This window comes from Oryzias latipes, chromosome 23 (assembly GCF_002234675.1).
Source record: "Oryzias latipes chromosome 23, ASM223467v1".
NCBI lineage: Eukaryota > Metazoa > Chordata > Actinopteri > Beloniformes > Adrianichthyidae > Oryzias > Oryzias latipes.
The window spans coordinates 12848440-12866420 of record NC_019881.2 but is presented as its reverse complement, the minus strand read 5'-3'; the positions used below and the strand labels follow the sequence as shown (position 1 = coordinate 12866420).

General features: G+C 42.9%; 1 protein-coding gene across 6 annotated transcripts in view; it reads right to left on the bottom strand.

The window, feature by feature from the left end:
* The window catches only part of grm8 (glutamate metabotropic receptor 8), a 318855-nt gene that overhangs the window by 300520 nt on the left and 354 nt on the right, over positions 1–17981 (bottom strand). For 2 of the 6 annotated variants that reach the window (XM_011491064.3, XM_004083133.4), the window contains exon 2: positions 10964–11761. In XM_011491064.3, the coding sequence (XP_011489366.1) occupies positions 10964–11506 (543 nt within the window). In that variant the 5' untranslated portion in view covers positions 11507–11761. Of the gene's footprint in view, positions 1–10963; positions 11762–11916; positions 12060–17457; positions 17969–17981 lie in introns of those variants that run through there. The other 4 variants (XM_020714306.2, XM_020714307.2, XM_020714305.2 and 1 more) reach the window with 4 other exon arrangements.

Below are 17981 nucleotides of genomic sequence, written 5' to 3'. Positions count from 1 at the left end.
TATTGACGAAGCGTTTAAAATTCACAAGAAACAAATGGCCCTCTTATCCTGAAAAATGTCCTCCTGTTAACTTTCTTTGTTTTAAACCGCTCCCAAACGAGTGATGAAACTATGTATTCCATCAAAGGAAAACAGGGAAAATGAACTTTGGATTTAAAAGTTTTATCCAAAGGTTGGGTCCTTTCATGGAGTGACGCAAACTCTTTGATGTTTTACCGGCATGCATTTGTAGAAGCACAACTCGGATCATTGCACAAATAGAAATAACCACCAATAATTAGGTCAAGCGTGTTACTTTTGATCCTAATTATGTACACTTCACGTTGTTCCTGGTGTCGTCTGTATCTCCGTCCGGCAGCAGACGTTTCTATCCTCTCAAACCGAAGTGTGACTAATGGCACTAATGTCTTTGTTCCGTGAACGTGTGCCAAGGTGGTGCTATTGTGCGTGTTGGCTGCGTCTCCATGGGGGGTTGTTACTGTAGGGGCTGACTCAGTGTTATCACTGGCAGCACAGATCCCACGAGGGATTTCCTTTTACACCTGAATAACACACAGGACTCCTTATTCTTAGATTCCTTCTGAGAAAGAAGACGTTGGCTTGGTCCCCAGGTGCCATACACAAATTGCCAACCTGGGCCCCATAGTTAGGGCAGATCAAAGTGGGGAGGATACCCATCAGGCTTTTCTCAGGCATTCTCACTTTGCCAGAAAAGTCCGGGTGAAACTAATACGATTAATAATAGCTCCATTCCTTTAAAGTGAGCCCCAGTCAGCAGCTAGTAGCAATGTTATTAGTCAAATGTGTGTTGGCGAAGTCAAACGTGAGGAAGGTCTCGAAGGTGTAGCGAATCCCCGTCTCATCCAGGTGCGATGTGTGAAATCTGCGACTGTGTGTGTTTTGACTTCACTTATTCCTCATTCAAGCTGCCATTCAGCCAAAGAAAGGAAGAGGAAGATGGAATCTTAATACTCTCAAGCTCTCACCTTTACAGTACGGTGGTCCCCTGCTCCAACGCAGTTCATCCTTTCGCTGCCTCAAAGTTTCACTGATGTTGCTAAGTTGAACTAAAAAAGTACAACTTAGCTACTTTTGTGTAGCTCAGGGGTGGCGAACGAGATGGACACTAAGAGCCGAATTTTTTCACTGTGAGAGTCAAAGAGCCACACCACACACTGACTTGCCAAGACATACACACACAAACATGCAATTAAAGCAATATTATTTTCCATAAAACATTCCTCTCCCTACATCACAACAGCAAGTATTGTACTTCTGTTTATTCCAAGGAAAGTGTCCATCCTAAATACACACATCAAATGCAGCTTAGCCAGAGTTAACACAGCGACTACCCTGGAGGTCAGATACCCCCTCCACACACACAGGCACCTCTCTCTCATCTCATACACACACACGCTCTATCTCACTCTTTTCTCTGCCTCTCTCTGACACACACAACTACTCAGTCACGTGCAGTGAGGTTGATGGCTGGTGAGGCACTGACTCCTCTGAAGTCTGATTTATGATGATAAAAACTAAATATTTCACCATCCATCCAACAGTATTTAACTGGTAATTCTTTGTATCTCAACATTCCTCTTTCATTGAGACTCACACCAGCAAACACACAAACATCTGGACAGAGCATCCTTCTGGTGTCTGAATAATTCATACTCACAATAAACACACTACATGCATTGCATTCCAGTTGTGTGTAGCACAAATTAATTTTGACCTTTACTAAAAAAAAATGTAGTTTTTTTTGTTTAAAATTCAATGATTGACTTTCAGCATGCAAGCAGATAATTGATGAAGAGTGAAAATATTGTAACGATTAAACTAGTTCATCACTGTAGCGGGGACACAAACAATGAGCTGCCGCCTACCTGGCTGTGTTGGCAAGCTGTCTGTGCCCCTCCCTTCAAGTTGTTAAGCCATTTATTTGAACACACCTACAAATACCCAAACAGCATTTTCATATTTCGGAGTTAAGCTTTGAAAGAAAAAGCCTGGAGCAAAAATCATGAGATTTTGCACCACTTCCACATTTTGCACCAAGCCTCTTCCAACTGTGGGTACATGCACTAGAATGGGGTAGCAACTGTGCGAACACAGTCTACCAAAAGCTTTTATTTTGTTGTTTTCAGTCAAATCCCATGCTCTTATTTTGTACTTTCCTTCCTTCTGTTTAGTTTGCCGGTTTGTCGTTCAGATACTGATGTCTGGGCTCATTTGCAAGTGAGTCCAGACCTAAAATAACCAAACTATTCGAGGAGAGATATCCAAAATCCTGCCGTAACCACGCCTACGATGCAACTATCAGGTTTCCATGTATGACCTTCTGGTCATACATTCTATACGTAGTTTGCCATTTTCACAAGCTAATAAAATCTCATTGATCTCTATGATTCTCAACAGTCAAAAACACAATAATTTGTCAATCAACTTCAACTATGACCCTCCTACATGCTGAATCCACTCTAGTCAGGAGAAAACAACCTCTATTACTCACTTTACGTATTCTGGGAATGTAATTACAGAGCAAAGCAAATAATGATGCACAAGAATAAATGTCAACACAGACATTAGTAGGCAGTGCTGGGCCCAACGTGCCACTCAAACATGGAAACATGTTTTCAATCCTGTTTTTTTCTTTTTTTGCCTCGTCCTCATTTACATTCTATAAATGTGTAAAGTTCACAGCCTTCGTCTCACCACTCACAGACGTAGTTGGTGTTTTAACCCCTATTTCCACTCTAGATGCTTGGGTGTTAAGAGGGAGATGTTGCATCCTGCTTTTTTGTGAGTGGTCTTGGGTCCAAACCCACGGTCTTAGTGCACACTCTACCACAGGCCCATGAGCAAGTTTTAGAAGTACCATCACATTCTGATTAAGGATTGGAGTTTGGATGCAGCTGAAATCAGGGAAATTGTAGCCTGGCATGAAATCAAAACCTTTCAAATTAAAAGTTTGGGTTTCATCCATAGACACACACAGCTGTCGTTATTACAAATACATAACACAACAAATATATTTTTTAAACTTGGCTGTATGCAAGTTTGGACCGTTTTAGCAAGGAAGCCAATGAGAATTTGCTCCTTTTTTGAAACCAGCCTCTAGTGGTCATATTCGGAAGTCCTCGCCGATTTATTTCCTACTCAGAAACGGAAAGTTGGGACATACTTGAGCTGCCAGAATGAGTAAATTTTTTTCACTTTTACTCATCAACGTTATGATTTTACAAATGAAACTTTTATTTCTATGTGATTCTTAGCATTAGGTTCAGGTCAACAGATCTGCACCATCCAGCTACAAACAAATCCAATTGAGCCCGTGTTCATCCATTAGATATGGTTCTCGTTAATGAATCATCGCCTGTGGATGGATGGAGGTAATAAATAATTTTCAGAAGGACAATTAAGTCTGTGTTCATTAACCATTTGCTCATTAGGGTTGCCTTCGTTAGTGAAGGTTGGATGATCGCGCCTCGCCCCGCTGCAGCAGCCGCGATATTTCACCGCTGCAGATGATTTGCAGCGCAGCAAAGAGCGCGAGCCGACACAAAACGGAGACCCACTCATGTCCTAATGAGTCTTCCTGCTTGCTGTTCCATGTGCTCTGTGGCTTCATTATCATCACCCTCTTAATGCATAATGCCTCCATGAAAGAAATCAACACCACATCATCACACCCCGGAGAATACTGCCGTCTCTCCTGCTCACTGCTTTGGGGATTTTGCCTTTTTTTTCCTCATTTGTCCTTCGGCTACATGTCCAAGTCTTTCTCCATTCTCCTTCATCTCCCGTCCTCTCCTCTTTTGTTCATTCACTAAAACCACATTAGAAAAAGACAGTAGATTCAACTAAGCTCCCTCAGCAAACCTAAAAGGAATCCCGTCTCAATTTGGCATCCTAATGAAATTACAGCAATCCCTGTTAATTGCATTTTGATGCAGCCGTCGTCGCCCTTGTGAATGCCAAGCTGATTTGTAATCCAGGAGGTGCCGATAACCCTGAAAAAGGATAAACCGTGGCTTTTAGGCGCTCAAAAGGCCCGTGCATGCTGCTCCTGCGGCCCGGGCAAACGTCAAACGTCGCTGCCAAGGTGGATGCATGTTTAAAATGCAGCGCTCTGTCACATACGTGTTGGCGCCAAAGAGCTTTGAGGAGGCCTGCTGTCAAATAGATGCAGCTCTGGAGGACGGTGGTGGAATCCCAGTGCGGCACAGAAAGTTAGATTGGAAGAGAAGCTGCAGTTGAATTATGGGAGGACACAGCGAACTTTGATACTTGCAAAGATTCAAAACCTTGTTTTTAGACATTCAAAATCTTTTCATTTTTTATTTCTCTTTGCTCCACACTTTTCCAAGATATTCCCTAAATTTTTCACTCATTAAGATCTAGAATCTAGAAATAAGGAAATCATTATTAAGATGATTTTGCTCCAAACACTTGACAATAGAAAACCTTAATTTAGGACTCAAAACATTCAAATCACCATGACTCTTGGTTAAGGTTGTTATGTTAGTTCAGTAGATGTTGACCAGTTAGACGATTTTCATTATTTTGGGGGAAAAAATGTGATTTTTATACAGAGAAGTGCTAGATTTAGATTCACAGTTTGTTCTAAAATAAGTCACTTCCGCTTATTTACACTAGTTTTTTGTCACAATTAACAAAATGAACTACAATTAGGAACATGAAAACTCAATAAATACCATCTATTTGCTTAGAACTAGCAAAAAAAATACTACAATAATACAACATTCAATTTTGAGTTATTTTTTCTAACAGTTATTTATTTAGCTTTTTTTTCCTTTTTGAAATGCTTGTGTGGAACTCCTTGTTCCTAAATTTTGATATTTTATTAAAGATTTCTTCTTGCATGGACGGATCATTTTACTACTTTTTTAGTGATTCCCTTCTTAAAGGCCCAATATCATGCTTTCTTTAAACCATTAAGAGTAAACTACAACCATTCATGTGATAATATATTACATTTGGCAGAGAAAAGATATTTTTTGTATGAAATATTAGTAATCATAGCAGTTCATATTTCTACCTGGAAGTGAGACGACTGGATCTCTGAGGCACCGCCTTTGGCTCCGTGCGGGTGCCGCCCATTTTATGACGTCATCCTAGAGTTGGCCCCGCCAGCGTGTCTGCGTTTTGCCCAGGAAAACAAACAACATCCAAACTTTTGCAAAGATGGATGTGCAAAAAGCGTTTTGCCGATCACTGCTAGCTCTGTGGACAAAGCGGGTGTGTGTGTGTGTGCGTGTGTGTGTGTGTGAGCCCGGGGGCAGTGCTGGCAGCGCAGACTCGTCCTGGAAGGGGCTGTTCCTCACTTTGGGGTGTCACAATGTAAAAACCCACTCGTTTTTGTGGATTGGGAGGGGCTGGTGCTGAGAGTGCAGGTTTTTACAGGAATACTCTTTTGGTTTTGCTTTGGTTTTTTTTGTGAGAAATGAACTTCATATTACAACTAAAAGCTCAAAAAGTTGATTTTACATGATATAGGCGCTATAAAATTAGTGTTCTTCTCCCTTTCCCTTTTTTTTGGCTACTTCCTCTTGCAGTATAATTTCAGGTCTCATACCGTATTTTCCGCACCATAAACTGACATTTGACAGGCTTAATTTTTTATTTCTTTTAAACAACAACAGTGCACCCTATAATCTGCAGCATCTTATATTCATTCTGGTTGTGCTTATTAATGACGAAGCAATTTTTAGGTGTACACATCATCCGAATATCAGTCTGTTTTTTTCCACAAGTTTTAACAAGTTTAGTTTTTATTGTAAATAACGCGGCTAACATGTAGCGGTGTTGGGCTATGCTATTTTACATTACTAACAAGGTTGGGAGTTAGCGTAGTCACATTAAGGTTTGTTTGAACAGTCTCAGTCTGTTTTGTGTTCCAAAAAAGTTCTAGGCTTACTCTTAACGCAGTTAATAAAGTCTGACTGAAAGCCCCATTTAGTTCGGTACGCCGAACTAACATTAATTGACGATGCACTTTATAATCCAGAGGCCCTTGCTGCAAAAAATGCGGTACTTTCCAGTGATTTACTTCTTAAGAATAGTGTTTCTTTCCAATTTTTAGGTGACTCCTTTTGCAGTATAAATCCAGGTCTTGTTTTCCTGATATATTCATGCACATATTTGCACAAAAAACCGTATTCGTACAGAAATTTAGGAGGTACAATGGTATGTAGATGCTTTTGAACAATCACGAGAGAGAAAAAAAAACTCCACTTATAGAGGAAACGTGACCGTGTGTGCTCGTATGTGTGTGAAAGTCTTAAGTAGAGCTCGATTTTTTTCTGCTGATTGAATAAATGTGTGCGTTTGTGTGTGGGAGCAGTGTTTTTCTCAGACTCACGAGGCCAAGTTGTTCCATTTGCTCTCGCCAGGGGACGGCCACTACTTATCAATTTATGAATTGGATTTCATTTTCAGCCTCTGACACCCAGTGGGTGAGTGTCACCGAGTGAACCGCGCCTTTCACTCCGCCGCCAGAATTCCTGGTAACAGCAGACAAACGCCGCACGCAGGTGGCCCAATAAACCTAGCACGGATGTGAAGGCTTCTAGCATGTTGAATGAAACACAATTTCCCTCACACCCTAGGTTCGTGTGTGCGTTCGCTCTTTTTTTCTTTCTCCTACCTCTAACGAGTCATTTCTTTCAGTAGCAAATAAGGTTATCCTTCAGGCTGTTTGGGAGAGGCGCAAGTTTGCCAAAGATGCTGCTGTAATTACCATCCGAGTACACACACGTAATCAGTGTGAAGCTGTCAGTTCATGCAGGGCGTTAAGGAGGAGAAAATATAGATGGATTATGAGAAGGAGCAGAAATAACCTCCCGTCAGTTTGTTGTTGCGAGGAGCGCAACAGTGGAGGAAGAAAACAGGAACAAAAAGGGGAGACATTGCAGGGTTTTCCTTGTTAAACCTGCAGGGGGAGCAACTTTCCGGTACTCAGGTTCAGCTGAATATTTCGCAAATTAGAGCTGGTTTGCCAAATCCCGCTGTAGTGGAGCCCGTTTAAGGGATAATCGCGGCTTATTTTTGGAAGGGCGGGGGAGTGCAGAAATGTTAAATATGAGCAGAAATAAAAGGTGAGAAACACATTTAGGTTCTGTTTGGAAGTATCAGAGAGGTGGTTCTTCAGTACACGGAGCTGCATTTCTTTGAATTGGCATTAATAATTCTCAATTAAAATGATGAACAAAGTCTTAAATGCCACTGAATTATTGTGAGGAACGCCGGTTCTGTTCCAGGATGCCCATTGGACTATGCTGAGAAGGTTATCACCCTGTGAAGGCCCTATGTTGCTCCTTTCAACAAAAGTTTCTGCAATGTCTTAAAGTTCAACTCCGATCATCTTTTGCTCTATTTTCCAATCATTCCCAGATTTTTTTAAATTATGACTTATAGTTATTACTATAGTTTCTGCAGAGCAGCAGTAGTTCACTAAAGGTTACCCCCGAGTTGTGGGCGGGACGGCCACCTTTCCCTTTCCCGATGTTGAGAGCTCAGACCAGGGAGCTTTAGGCCCGCCCAGCTCACCAATGCACTCTTTCTCCAACGCTATTTTTTTCATCTGCGCCTGATTCTCGAAAAAATACTCAGAAATTCATTTTTAGGTTTAATTTTCTTCATATATGAATGATCAGCCATCATTAAAGAAAACCCACAAGAACGTGTTAAAAAGACCAAAAACAGGATTTTCACCAGAGCGGGTCTTTAACCATTTACTGTACTCTGCTTTGAGGTAAACACCGCCAGCGAAATTTGAGTAATTGCATTACTTTTCATGTACATGTTACAAGTATTACTATTTATACTTTGACTTCTTTGATAAGATATTTTCAGTTCTCCTTTGTTTGTTTGTGTGAAACCTCACGGCAAATGTACGGAGGCCCTAAAGTACCAATTACTCAACGCAAAAACATATTAATGATCACAACGACAATTAGAAAAGAAAAAAAATTAATAAAAAAAAATAACGTCACTTTTTTGAAAAACTAATAAAAAAAAGAACTTAAATAAAAATGAAATGTTTCGTAACAAAACTATTTTCCAGAAATAAAAAAAAAACTAATAATAATAATATGTGGAAATAGTCTGTATGTTTTGGAACATCGCTGACTGAACTGTGACGTTTGAGTTTTTCAAATGTGTCTTCAATGTCCATATACTACTAATTGTTCTAGGGTTAGTATGAAGCATGTCCAGTATCACGCCAAATAACTTTCGGTTGAAATGATGGGCAAACATTAGCATCCAATCAGGGATGTCCCCTAATCTCTACCGTTTCTTGTTATTTTTCTGGTTTCATTTCTTTTTAGCATTCAAGTGGTTTCTAAAACTTATTTTTATTTTCTGAAATGTGTTTTTTTTTTTTTTTTTTTTTTTACGGAAAGCAGAAGAGGACCAATATGAAAATTCTACTTTGGAAAAAAAAAAAAACCTGCTGATTCCGAAGGACAACCATAGCCTCAACACTGAGTTTTGTCGTAAACCCACAAATATTTAGCTAAGATCCCCAGTTTCAGCTGTTTTATCAGCTAAACTCTCTTGGAATTTCCCCTGCAACTGCTCCCACCGAGGATTACCGAAGTTCCGTCTCATTATGTCTTTTGTCAGCCGCTTTTCCCGTGCCGTATCGTCCCACGGTGCAGAACGATAATCTTCAAAAGAGGACCGAGACGGAAAAGAAACAAGCGCTTGATTTCACTCGGCTGTGATTGTCAGCAAGGGGCTCCCTCTGCTGCAAAACATGAGGAAAAAAAATGTAAAATCCCACAAACGGCTGTTTGATTTTCTCATGTATGTTGGTGCATTAGGAAGACACACACACCGCCGCCCGCCATCTCTCTCTGCTGTATTTGCTTCTTGGCCCCCCTTGTGTGGAGTGGGCGACTGGCTGTGACTGGCACTGTCAGATTAGCCCATTTGAAAAGACATATGTTATCTGGAAGCGTGTTTGTGTGCCAGTGTGTGTGCGCGCGGCCTCCATACTATTTTCAGACTCACTGTGCATTATTCATGTTAAACCATGCAGGGAAAAGACACAGCCGTGCGGCGTGTAGCGGCACGACCGCAGGCCTGTGGGTTGACACACACCAACACTCATCCCGTACAGATGCGCCGCTTTAAACGACTCCCGCGTACGAATTATCGCCGGACAAACAATGCTGACACACGTTGGGGAAGCGGGAACGTGCCTGCCGACGCACGCGAGGCACTAAATCGTATTAGGCAAATGAGAGGGAGGCAGCTCGGAAGCAGAAAAGCACTCTGTTCGAGTGCTGTTGCTGTGACAGATCCTGGAATAAATCACGTTTAGTTTGTTGTTGTTGCTTAATATGCAAAGCCTCCATTCAAAGCCCGAGCTGCTTGTTAACATCTGCGTTTAGAAGCAGGCTAACAAAGCTCACATAAACACCCCAAAATGCTCGTTTTCCTCCCAGAATGCATCCTATAGGACTGAAAAGTCATCCTTACAGGTATTTGGAGATCTTTCTGCTCCAGCAGCTCCCAGCTGTAGATACATGAGCTTCAGGAAGGACGTAAACACAGGGGTCGGCACTGGAACTCGCAGTTGGTACCAGTACCGGAGTGTACAGTATCGCCATGTAAAAACGAGATCGGTGCTTCGTTTTGGAAAATCACTTTTATTCTATTCAGTTTTGCCGAACAATTCTAGCCAATCACCTCCAGCTACTGTGGGTGGGCGCTTATCTAAAAATAGGTGTGACTGTAAGGGTGGGCGGAGCTTCAATTAAAGGTCAAAGCAAGCGAAATTTAGGCAAGTTGCCAGCAAAACATTCTACTTCAGCAACCTGACGGATAAACGTGATGTGTTCAACGCTGCGATAAAGACAGTCGCCGTGGCAACGAGCGGTAAAACGTCTGCATGAAAATGGAAATGCAGCAAAACAAAGAAAATAAAGCTTCTTAGGCATATTTAAGTGCTCTCCTTCGCCCTGTCACAATGCTTTGTCACACCCACTTTGATTGAAAATTGTGTTTTTGGTGTTGTGTTTTTCTGGCATTTTTCTAATAATGGGGGAGATATATCAAGAAAATTACGCTTGAAGTTGCATGTCTGAGTATTTCTTTGTTCAAACGAATCAGAGGCAGACGAAAAAATGCCGTTTATAAAAAAGCTCGCATTTGTGATGTAAAAAACACAACAAGTTCATTCTAATGCATCCACTTGTAGATGACATTTTTTGTTGTACCGTTATGTTTGGTTGTGGTTGTGAGGGGCTGTAAGCTAGCAGGAGAGACTGTCTGTAAATAGATGGATGATGGGAAGTGAGGTGCGGCTTGCTCCACGCTGACAGTCCTGCCCATAACTCAGAGAAATTTTTGATGAAATGCTGCTCTGCAAAAACTGTACCCCAGAAAACGACACAGTTTTATTGATTTGATTCGGTTTGAGGACTAGAACTGTTTCAAAAGTATCAGTTTGTCACCGGATTAAATCCAAATGGAGCCCATCCCTACATGAACATCAGCAGCATCCAGAGCCCATCTCAGCTCTCTTGCTACACAGAACCCACCCATGCAACGGCGAGGCACAAAGAGACGTCCTCACAGGCAACAGAATCGCTCAAAGACACGATGTTTGCAGCGGGCAACAAGACCAAAGATAGCAAAAGCTAGTCTGACATTTTCTTTTGGTTCGTAGAAATATCTTTGACACATCGCAACATTTTATCATGCATGTAAGACAACAGTTTGATTTTCCATTAACTACAACAGACAGGGTCTTGTGACAGACTGCCAGTCTGTCCAGTCTCGCAGTCTTGCCTTTACCCAACTGTAAAGGGATAGGCCCCAGCAACCATGTGACCCTAAAAGGCATTCAGCAAGTTCAGATGGAGGGGAATGGATGAATAGAATAGACTGACGTCACATATCAACAAAGAAATAAAGCAGCTCTCACCTTGAACAGGCGCAGGATGTTTGCTACCATGATGGACACGGAGCTGGCCGCAGCCCCAATCACCCCGACGATTTTATCCGGCTTGGTGAAGATCGGAGGGTCTCCGTTGGCGCAGCGGACGTCCGAGCCGTCCCTCTCTATCAAAGCCTGCACGAACGTCAGCGATTGCTCCAAAGCGTACGTGTCCCTCGAGCATGTGTCCAAAATGCGGGCCCCGAGGGTGATGTTGGGCAGCAGTTCGGGGTCCTTGTTGATCAGGTCGATGGCAAACATCATGGCCTCCAAGCGGTGGATGCCCTTTTCCTTTTTTAGCTCCCCACAGGGAGTGCCTCGATCTCCCCGAGAGTGCACCGGAAACAATCCGCCGAGGATGATGTCGCCATCCAAGCGGATGGAGTGAGCGTACTCCGGCGCCGCCTGGGGGTCTGGGAGCACGCGCTCCGGGGAGGTGACAGGAAGGAGCCAGGTGTATGATGTCACTACCAGCAGGAAAATAATTGAAGGAGGACAGGGGTAGAAAGCTGAGCTCCACCGGGGTTCCATAGTCGTGGAAGAGATAAATCCTCAAGGAAAGGCAAAATAAATAAAAATAAAGTTACTCAAGAGTAGGAATGTAGGACTACTGGTCAACAAGGAGGCGGTGAAAGGCCCCATGTCTGGATTCAGCCGAGCCACACCGGCGAGCCATATTCCAGCAAAATTGTGCAGAAAGAGGAGCAGAAGGAGGTTCAGGGCCGACGCTGTGGAGATCCAGCAAGGATGGAGCATAAAATCCACAAGTCACATCCTCAGCAGAGCCTGTTGAAGGGAGACAGACAGGACGTGTAAGCGGCAGATCACGCGCCAGCAGAAATCTATCAACTCAGTGTAACATGTGGAACACCCCCCCCCCCAAACACAGTTCCATCGCACACTTGAGTCAAAATTAGCAATTCTGCTCCGCAATACGTAACTCAAAGTCTGGCAGTTTGTAATCACCTCCACACACTCATCCGCACACACTCCACTCCTGGCACATCGACAAGAGAAGCAGCTGCCAGGATGACAGCAGAGAACCTGGAGGGCGAGCTCCCCGAGCTTTTCAGTCCACTACCTGCTGCAGAGGCGACCGGGGAGGGGAGGAGGAGGAGAGGGAGGGGAGGGGAGGGGAGGGGACAGATGGAGGGCGAAAAAGAAGGGAAGACGGACAAAAAAAGGGGCAGTTTGAGGAAGAGAAGAAGGATCAGAACAGCAGGTGTTCCTCGCTGCAGTTCGGTGAACGCGTTGGTTGCATCTACGCATGCCGGCCACCTCAAACACCAAAAGGTGGGGTTGTTGTTGTTGAACGCTATTTCACTGTGTCACCGCAGCTAAATGTTCCTTTTTACGGACTGGAATGACCTCATGTTCAGCAACTAGACTTTTGAACGCTGCAATAAGTTGGTTCGGCCCGGAAATGGTTCAGTTTTTACTACAGCACTCATGCTAATGCGCTTTCATTAGCCGACGCCCACGGGAATTTACTTCCTCATTCACCTCCCCCCTATTCCCAAATTAGGCTAATTTATATTGTGCACACAGAGGGCTTAAATACACATGACTGTAGCCATTGTGCTGTGGTGAATCGGAAGACCGCAGGTTCGACTCCCGCCTTGCCTGCCCATGTGTCAAAGGGTCTTTAAGGGGAAGACACTGAACTCCACATTCTGGTGGTTATTGGTTGGCGTGATGCTAGGTTCACATTGAAAATGGGGCACGGGATTTATGAGAGCTCTTTTAACTTGCTCATTGAGAACATATGGCGTTCACACACTTGACAGACGCTACCCCATACTAGCGCCAAGTCTTTTTTCCAAGTCTTGTTCTGAAAAAACATTTTCAATTCTACTCCAGTAAAGTATGGTGATGTAAATGCTACGTTCACACTGGGCATACTTAAACGCGCTCCATGTTCAGCATACGGTGTTCACATTCGACTGTCGCTTCCTGAAACGAGCGCATGTCTGCCACCTACTGTTGGAAGAGGCTAGGTGCAAAATGTGGAAGCTGTGCAAATCTTGTTCCAGGCTTTTACTTTCCGATATATGAAAGACTTGGTGTCATAGATTTCCAGCTGGACACAAACCGCATTTATGAATTTCTCCTTCATGATCAATTTTCAATCAGTTGGCACTTCTGTAAAAAAAAAAAAAAAAAAAAAAAAAAAAAAAGGGACGCCATCAATTCATCTCTACCAAATCGTAGTCCCTGATTGGTCAAACTTCACCCGTGGTTTAACTTTCAACACATGTTCAATGAATGTGCGTTTTGCATGTAGAACCCCAAAACCCTCCTAAAAATGTGCGTAGCTACGTGTAAATGCAAGATTTTGAACGAGAAAGCCCAAAACGCTCATGTACACACGTTTAAATAGAGCTTTACTTCTAATGAAAAGAATAGACTTTTCATTAGAAGTGGTGGCTTAAAGGTTCGTTGATGAGGCTGGTGTGAGCGTAGCTTAAGGTAGCTAATGTGTAAATGTGAGTGTGACTAGATCAGTTACTCTGAAGTGCTATATAAGTATATGCCATTTACCATTTTTTGGAAAAAACTGCAACACTATTTACCATTTTATAAACATTTACCCATTTTTGGAACAGACGCCTGCTTACGCAACTCGGGTCTGCTTTGCACCGCCAAGTCCATTAGTTAGCTTTCCTTATCTTTCCTCAGGAAATTGATTATTTAACCCAAATAAACTGGAGAGTTTGATCCGGATGTTGCGCGGGCGGTTATGGAACAAGCTTATTCATTTGCTCACACACAGAGTGGAGAGGACGCACGTCTCCATGGAGGTTTTTTTTTTTTTTTTAATGAAACCTTGCAGGAGGTTATCGTTTCAGATCTAGTTCCCTTAAATCTGGATGATATTCAGTTGGGTGATAACCTTTTTCCATCATAAGGAAAAAAAAACTCAGGATGAATTAAGTGTTTGTCTGCTGGTGCTTAACACTGATCGTCTGGCTTGCTGCAAAGCCTTGAGTCACGGCGCTAATGTAGGTGTTACTAAATAAAAAACGCCCACCTGAATATCAGCAGACAGAAGCTCACAACAAACCAGATGAGGGAACCAAAAATAAAAAATAAATAAGCTGCTAAACCCACAGAGTGCCAGGATTCCTATTTAAAACTCGAGTCAAATCCTAAACGGAAGAGGCTGCCTGCCAAAGGCGGAAGATGCTGAGGTTCTTGTTTGAGAACAAGGATGGAAACGGTCATGGAGTCGGGTCAGATTAGATGTTTTGGAAAGTCACATGGAGACGGATTGAACACAGAGGAGGCAGAGAGGCCTACAAAAAGACCTGATAGGAGAGGGCATACTTTTCATGAAAAATATAATTAAAAAGAAATTAGGATTAGCAAGAACATGTTAAAAAAAACAATCACTGCACGAATGGTTATTCTGACAAATAGATGTTTCATTCTCAATAAAGATGAATGGCATTTTGGTTTGTTGGAACCAGCAGGTACTTCCTGTTTGGAAGAAGTTCTCTGATACAGTCAACATGAAGAGGATGAAGAGTGAAAGTGGGCATAGCATCCAAGAGGAAGACTAGAGTAAAAGTAGAAGTACTTTAAAGTAGTCATATAGACGTGAAAAGTCATCAAATACTTGAGCAATAGTAAAATAACACTAAGAGAATAATTGCTCGTCATTATTTATTGTCTAAATTATAGGAGCTCAAATTCAAGTTTTGTTCAAGAAAAACATTCACTGTTTTCCAGTCAAGTGTTGGAGTACGTTCACACCAGGGAATGTGACGCATGTTCTCAAACGCAATGCGGTTGAATGTGGTTTCTTGAACGCACGTTTAGCATTTGGTATTAACACTGGACAAGCAGGGAGGGGCTTCTTCCTTTTTTTCCGTTTACTGATGCATGTCCACTACTTACAGCTGGAAGAGGCTTGGTGCAAAATGTCGCAGCCGTACAAATCTGGTGAATCTTCCTTCTTTCACAGCTCTATTCTGATAGATGAAAGACTTGGTGTCATGTCATTCCAGCCGGGAACAAGCGGCAATTAATTTCTCCTCCATGATTAGGCTTCAAACGGCCAGAGCTCCTGTAGATTAAAAGGGAAGCCATCCTTACGTCACAACTAAATCCGAGTCCCTGATTGGTCAAAGTTCGGCCTGATTTCAATGAATGCGCGTTTTGTGTGTAGAGCCCCAAAACAATCTTAAGCATGTGCGTATCTACATGTGAACACGCAAGTTTTCAACACCTGCCTGACGCACTTCCAGAAACCTTTCCCCAGGGCGATGTCAACGTAGCTTAAGGAGGATCATTTAAAACAAATAAAACGTACCTTTATAATTGTAACATAAAGGCCTGGGTTACAAAATTCGGAGTAATCAATTTTGAAATTATATCTAATTCATATTTTTAATCAAATTCAACAATCGATTTTCCTCCCAAGTATTTGTGCTATCTTAGATGACCCCCCCCCCCCCTTTGCATTGACGTGTTCTTCCTACCATGACAAAGGTGGAAGGAAAGATTTCATGTAATCCATGGACACCAGTGAGGTTCACAAATCATTGAAGAAAAAAGGTTCAGAGCACTGTCTAGTGGGTCTAGATGACCCAACTCCCTATGGTAAAGAGCTAGCACAAGGGTTAAGACAAAAACTGGTTTCAGGTCATTTAGTTGTAAGCACAGAAAGTTCAACATTTGCATCATTACTTATTTGAAAAATTCCTTTTACACCCAAATAAAGTTGGTTTCCAATCAAAAAGTGGAAAATAAATTGGATTCTTCAGCAAAATTTGGATTTTTGGCAGCAAAGCTCAACCCTAAGAAATCAGTGAAACCCACCTCTGTCGAAGAGGATAAACAGAAGAAGGGGCAACCAAAAGATCTGAGTCAGCTTTTTCTTCTGGACCAAAATGCATTTCTTTTTTTAATTTTGTTAATGAAAAACTTTACAAGGTTCCTTTTCTTCCTGACAGGTTCTGGACCGGTTAGGATGGAAGAAGCTCTCATTGAATACAATTCGATTCTGTCCCAATTAGCTCATCAGTTTCTCTCCACTCTAAATGGAATTAGGTCAAAGGCAGCCATACAGCGGAGCGCCCTGCCATGATTAAAACCTCTGCTTTATATAGGTTAGCCAGTTCTGACTCATCTGCCAACACCACATTCTACTCACTGCAACATTGTTTATTCAACACTTTTTCCTTTAGATCGGGGCCACCATTAATAACAGAGGGGCCGAGTCCCCCCCCCCCCGAGCTGAATACTTCTAATCGTCCTCATCAAGTCACAGCTGTGTTGAAAAGACCCAAAGAGAGGACAAAATAAACGACAAAATATGAAATGTTGTTGGGGACGGCCCATGTCACCTTTTTTTTATTTTTTTATGTTTTTTTATGTTTCTTGCATTTTTGTGATGATGGAGAGAATTAAGCCTGAATCTGCATTTATTTGGGGCTAAAAACAGCACAATTGTCATTAAAAGACCACTGGGAACACTTTTGAAATAGATCAAAAGATGACCGGAATGTTTTTTTTTTAAGTTTCATCTCGTTTAGTAGTGAGGAATCTTCCATTTTGAAATGGGGGGGTGGGGGTGGAGGGCATCCATGTCTGTGGGAAACAACTGATCTTCATCACCTCCCCTGATAGGGACTCGGTCCCGTCAGAAGATCCCGTTTGTGATGATTTACAAAAGCAGATTTGCTCCCAAGTGGGACTGCTCAAGGAGGAAGAAGAGGATGATGATGAAGAGAAGGTGGATGCCCTCCCACCCATAACACACACACACCTCTTTGTGTAAAACCCCAAAAGAGCTTCAGCTGCTCTATCATTCTTTCATTCACACTTACATGCAGCTGTCAAGGCGAGAACTGCAGGTGGGGTTACACTAAGACTTTCTTTCTTTCTTTTTTTTTCATTTAAAACCTTTTTTTCTTACTACCACCACCCCTCTAGCACCACCTTCTGCATGCAGGTCTCTCCGTTTCTCAGGGGAGTGTGCTGCTCTTTTCAGAAAATGATAGCTTTTCTGCCTCTTTCTGCTCTCCTCCTCCTCATCATCCCCTCAGCCTTCCTCTTTCCACTCTCATCCAGGAGTTCCTCTGTCTCCTCCTCATCCTTCTTCTTCTTCCCCAAAACAAAAACAATCAATCAGAGTCGGGATTTATCTGAATTTTGCTCCCATGAGGGTTGAAATTCCAACGCTCGGAGGCTGGAGAGGAGAGGAGATGAGGACGCAGATATGAAAGACACCCCACAGGTTCGAGAATGAAGCCCGCGTGAGATCAAAGTCGAGGCAAGTGAGCTCATTATGCAGCCTATAGGCTCTCAGTCAGCGCGGCGGTGGGGTTTTTTCCCACTGCACCCCAATTAACGCAGTGACATCCGCCAGACACGTTTAAAAAAGAGATGAGATTAAGAATATATGAAAGAAATTTTCTCCCTTTTTTTAAATGAGGATCTTTCCTGAACTCACGGGAGTTGAGAGGCGCACTCACCTCAACTCTCCATGAGCAAAACACAGCGGAATCCAAGGATGGCGCAAAGCAACACCCACGGAGGGATCAACAGACGGAGGTGAGAGGCATTTGGATCCGAACCCAAGGAAATTCCTCTCGCAATGTGCAAACGCAGAAGCTCCAACCTCCCCTTTCTCCACCCACCCCGCAGAGTCCTCAGGGGTCCCTGTCCGCCCCGGGCAACTTCCTTGCGCTCCGCTCCGGAGCAGTTTCAGCCCCACAAAAGCAAATGTACCATTTTTTTAGATGAACAATTACATCAGCAAAACGATAAAGAGACCATCAGCAAGGAGAAAATGTGAGGAGGAAAAAAAACAGCTGGTACTTGAGGAGAAAAGTCCTCAGTCGTGACCAGCGGAGCCGCTTTTACGCGCAAAAAGAGCAACTATTAACTCCGCGCGTGTTTAAACAGACAGTCCCTGCGTGGAAGAATGAATCTCACACGACCAATGAAGGAGAGGATGAAAAAAGAGGGAGCAGATGGAGGGGAGTGTTGCTGGAAA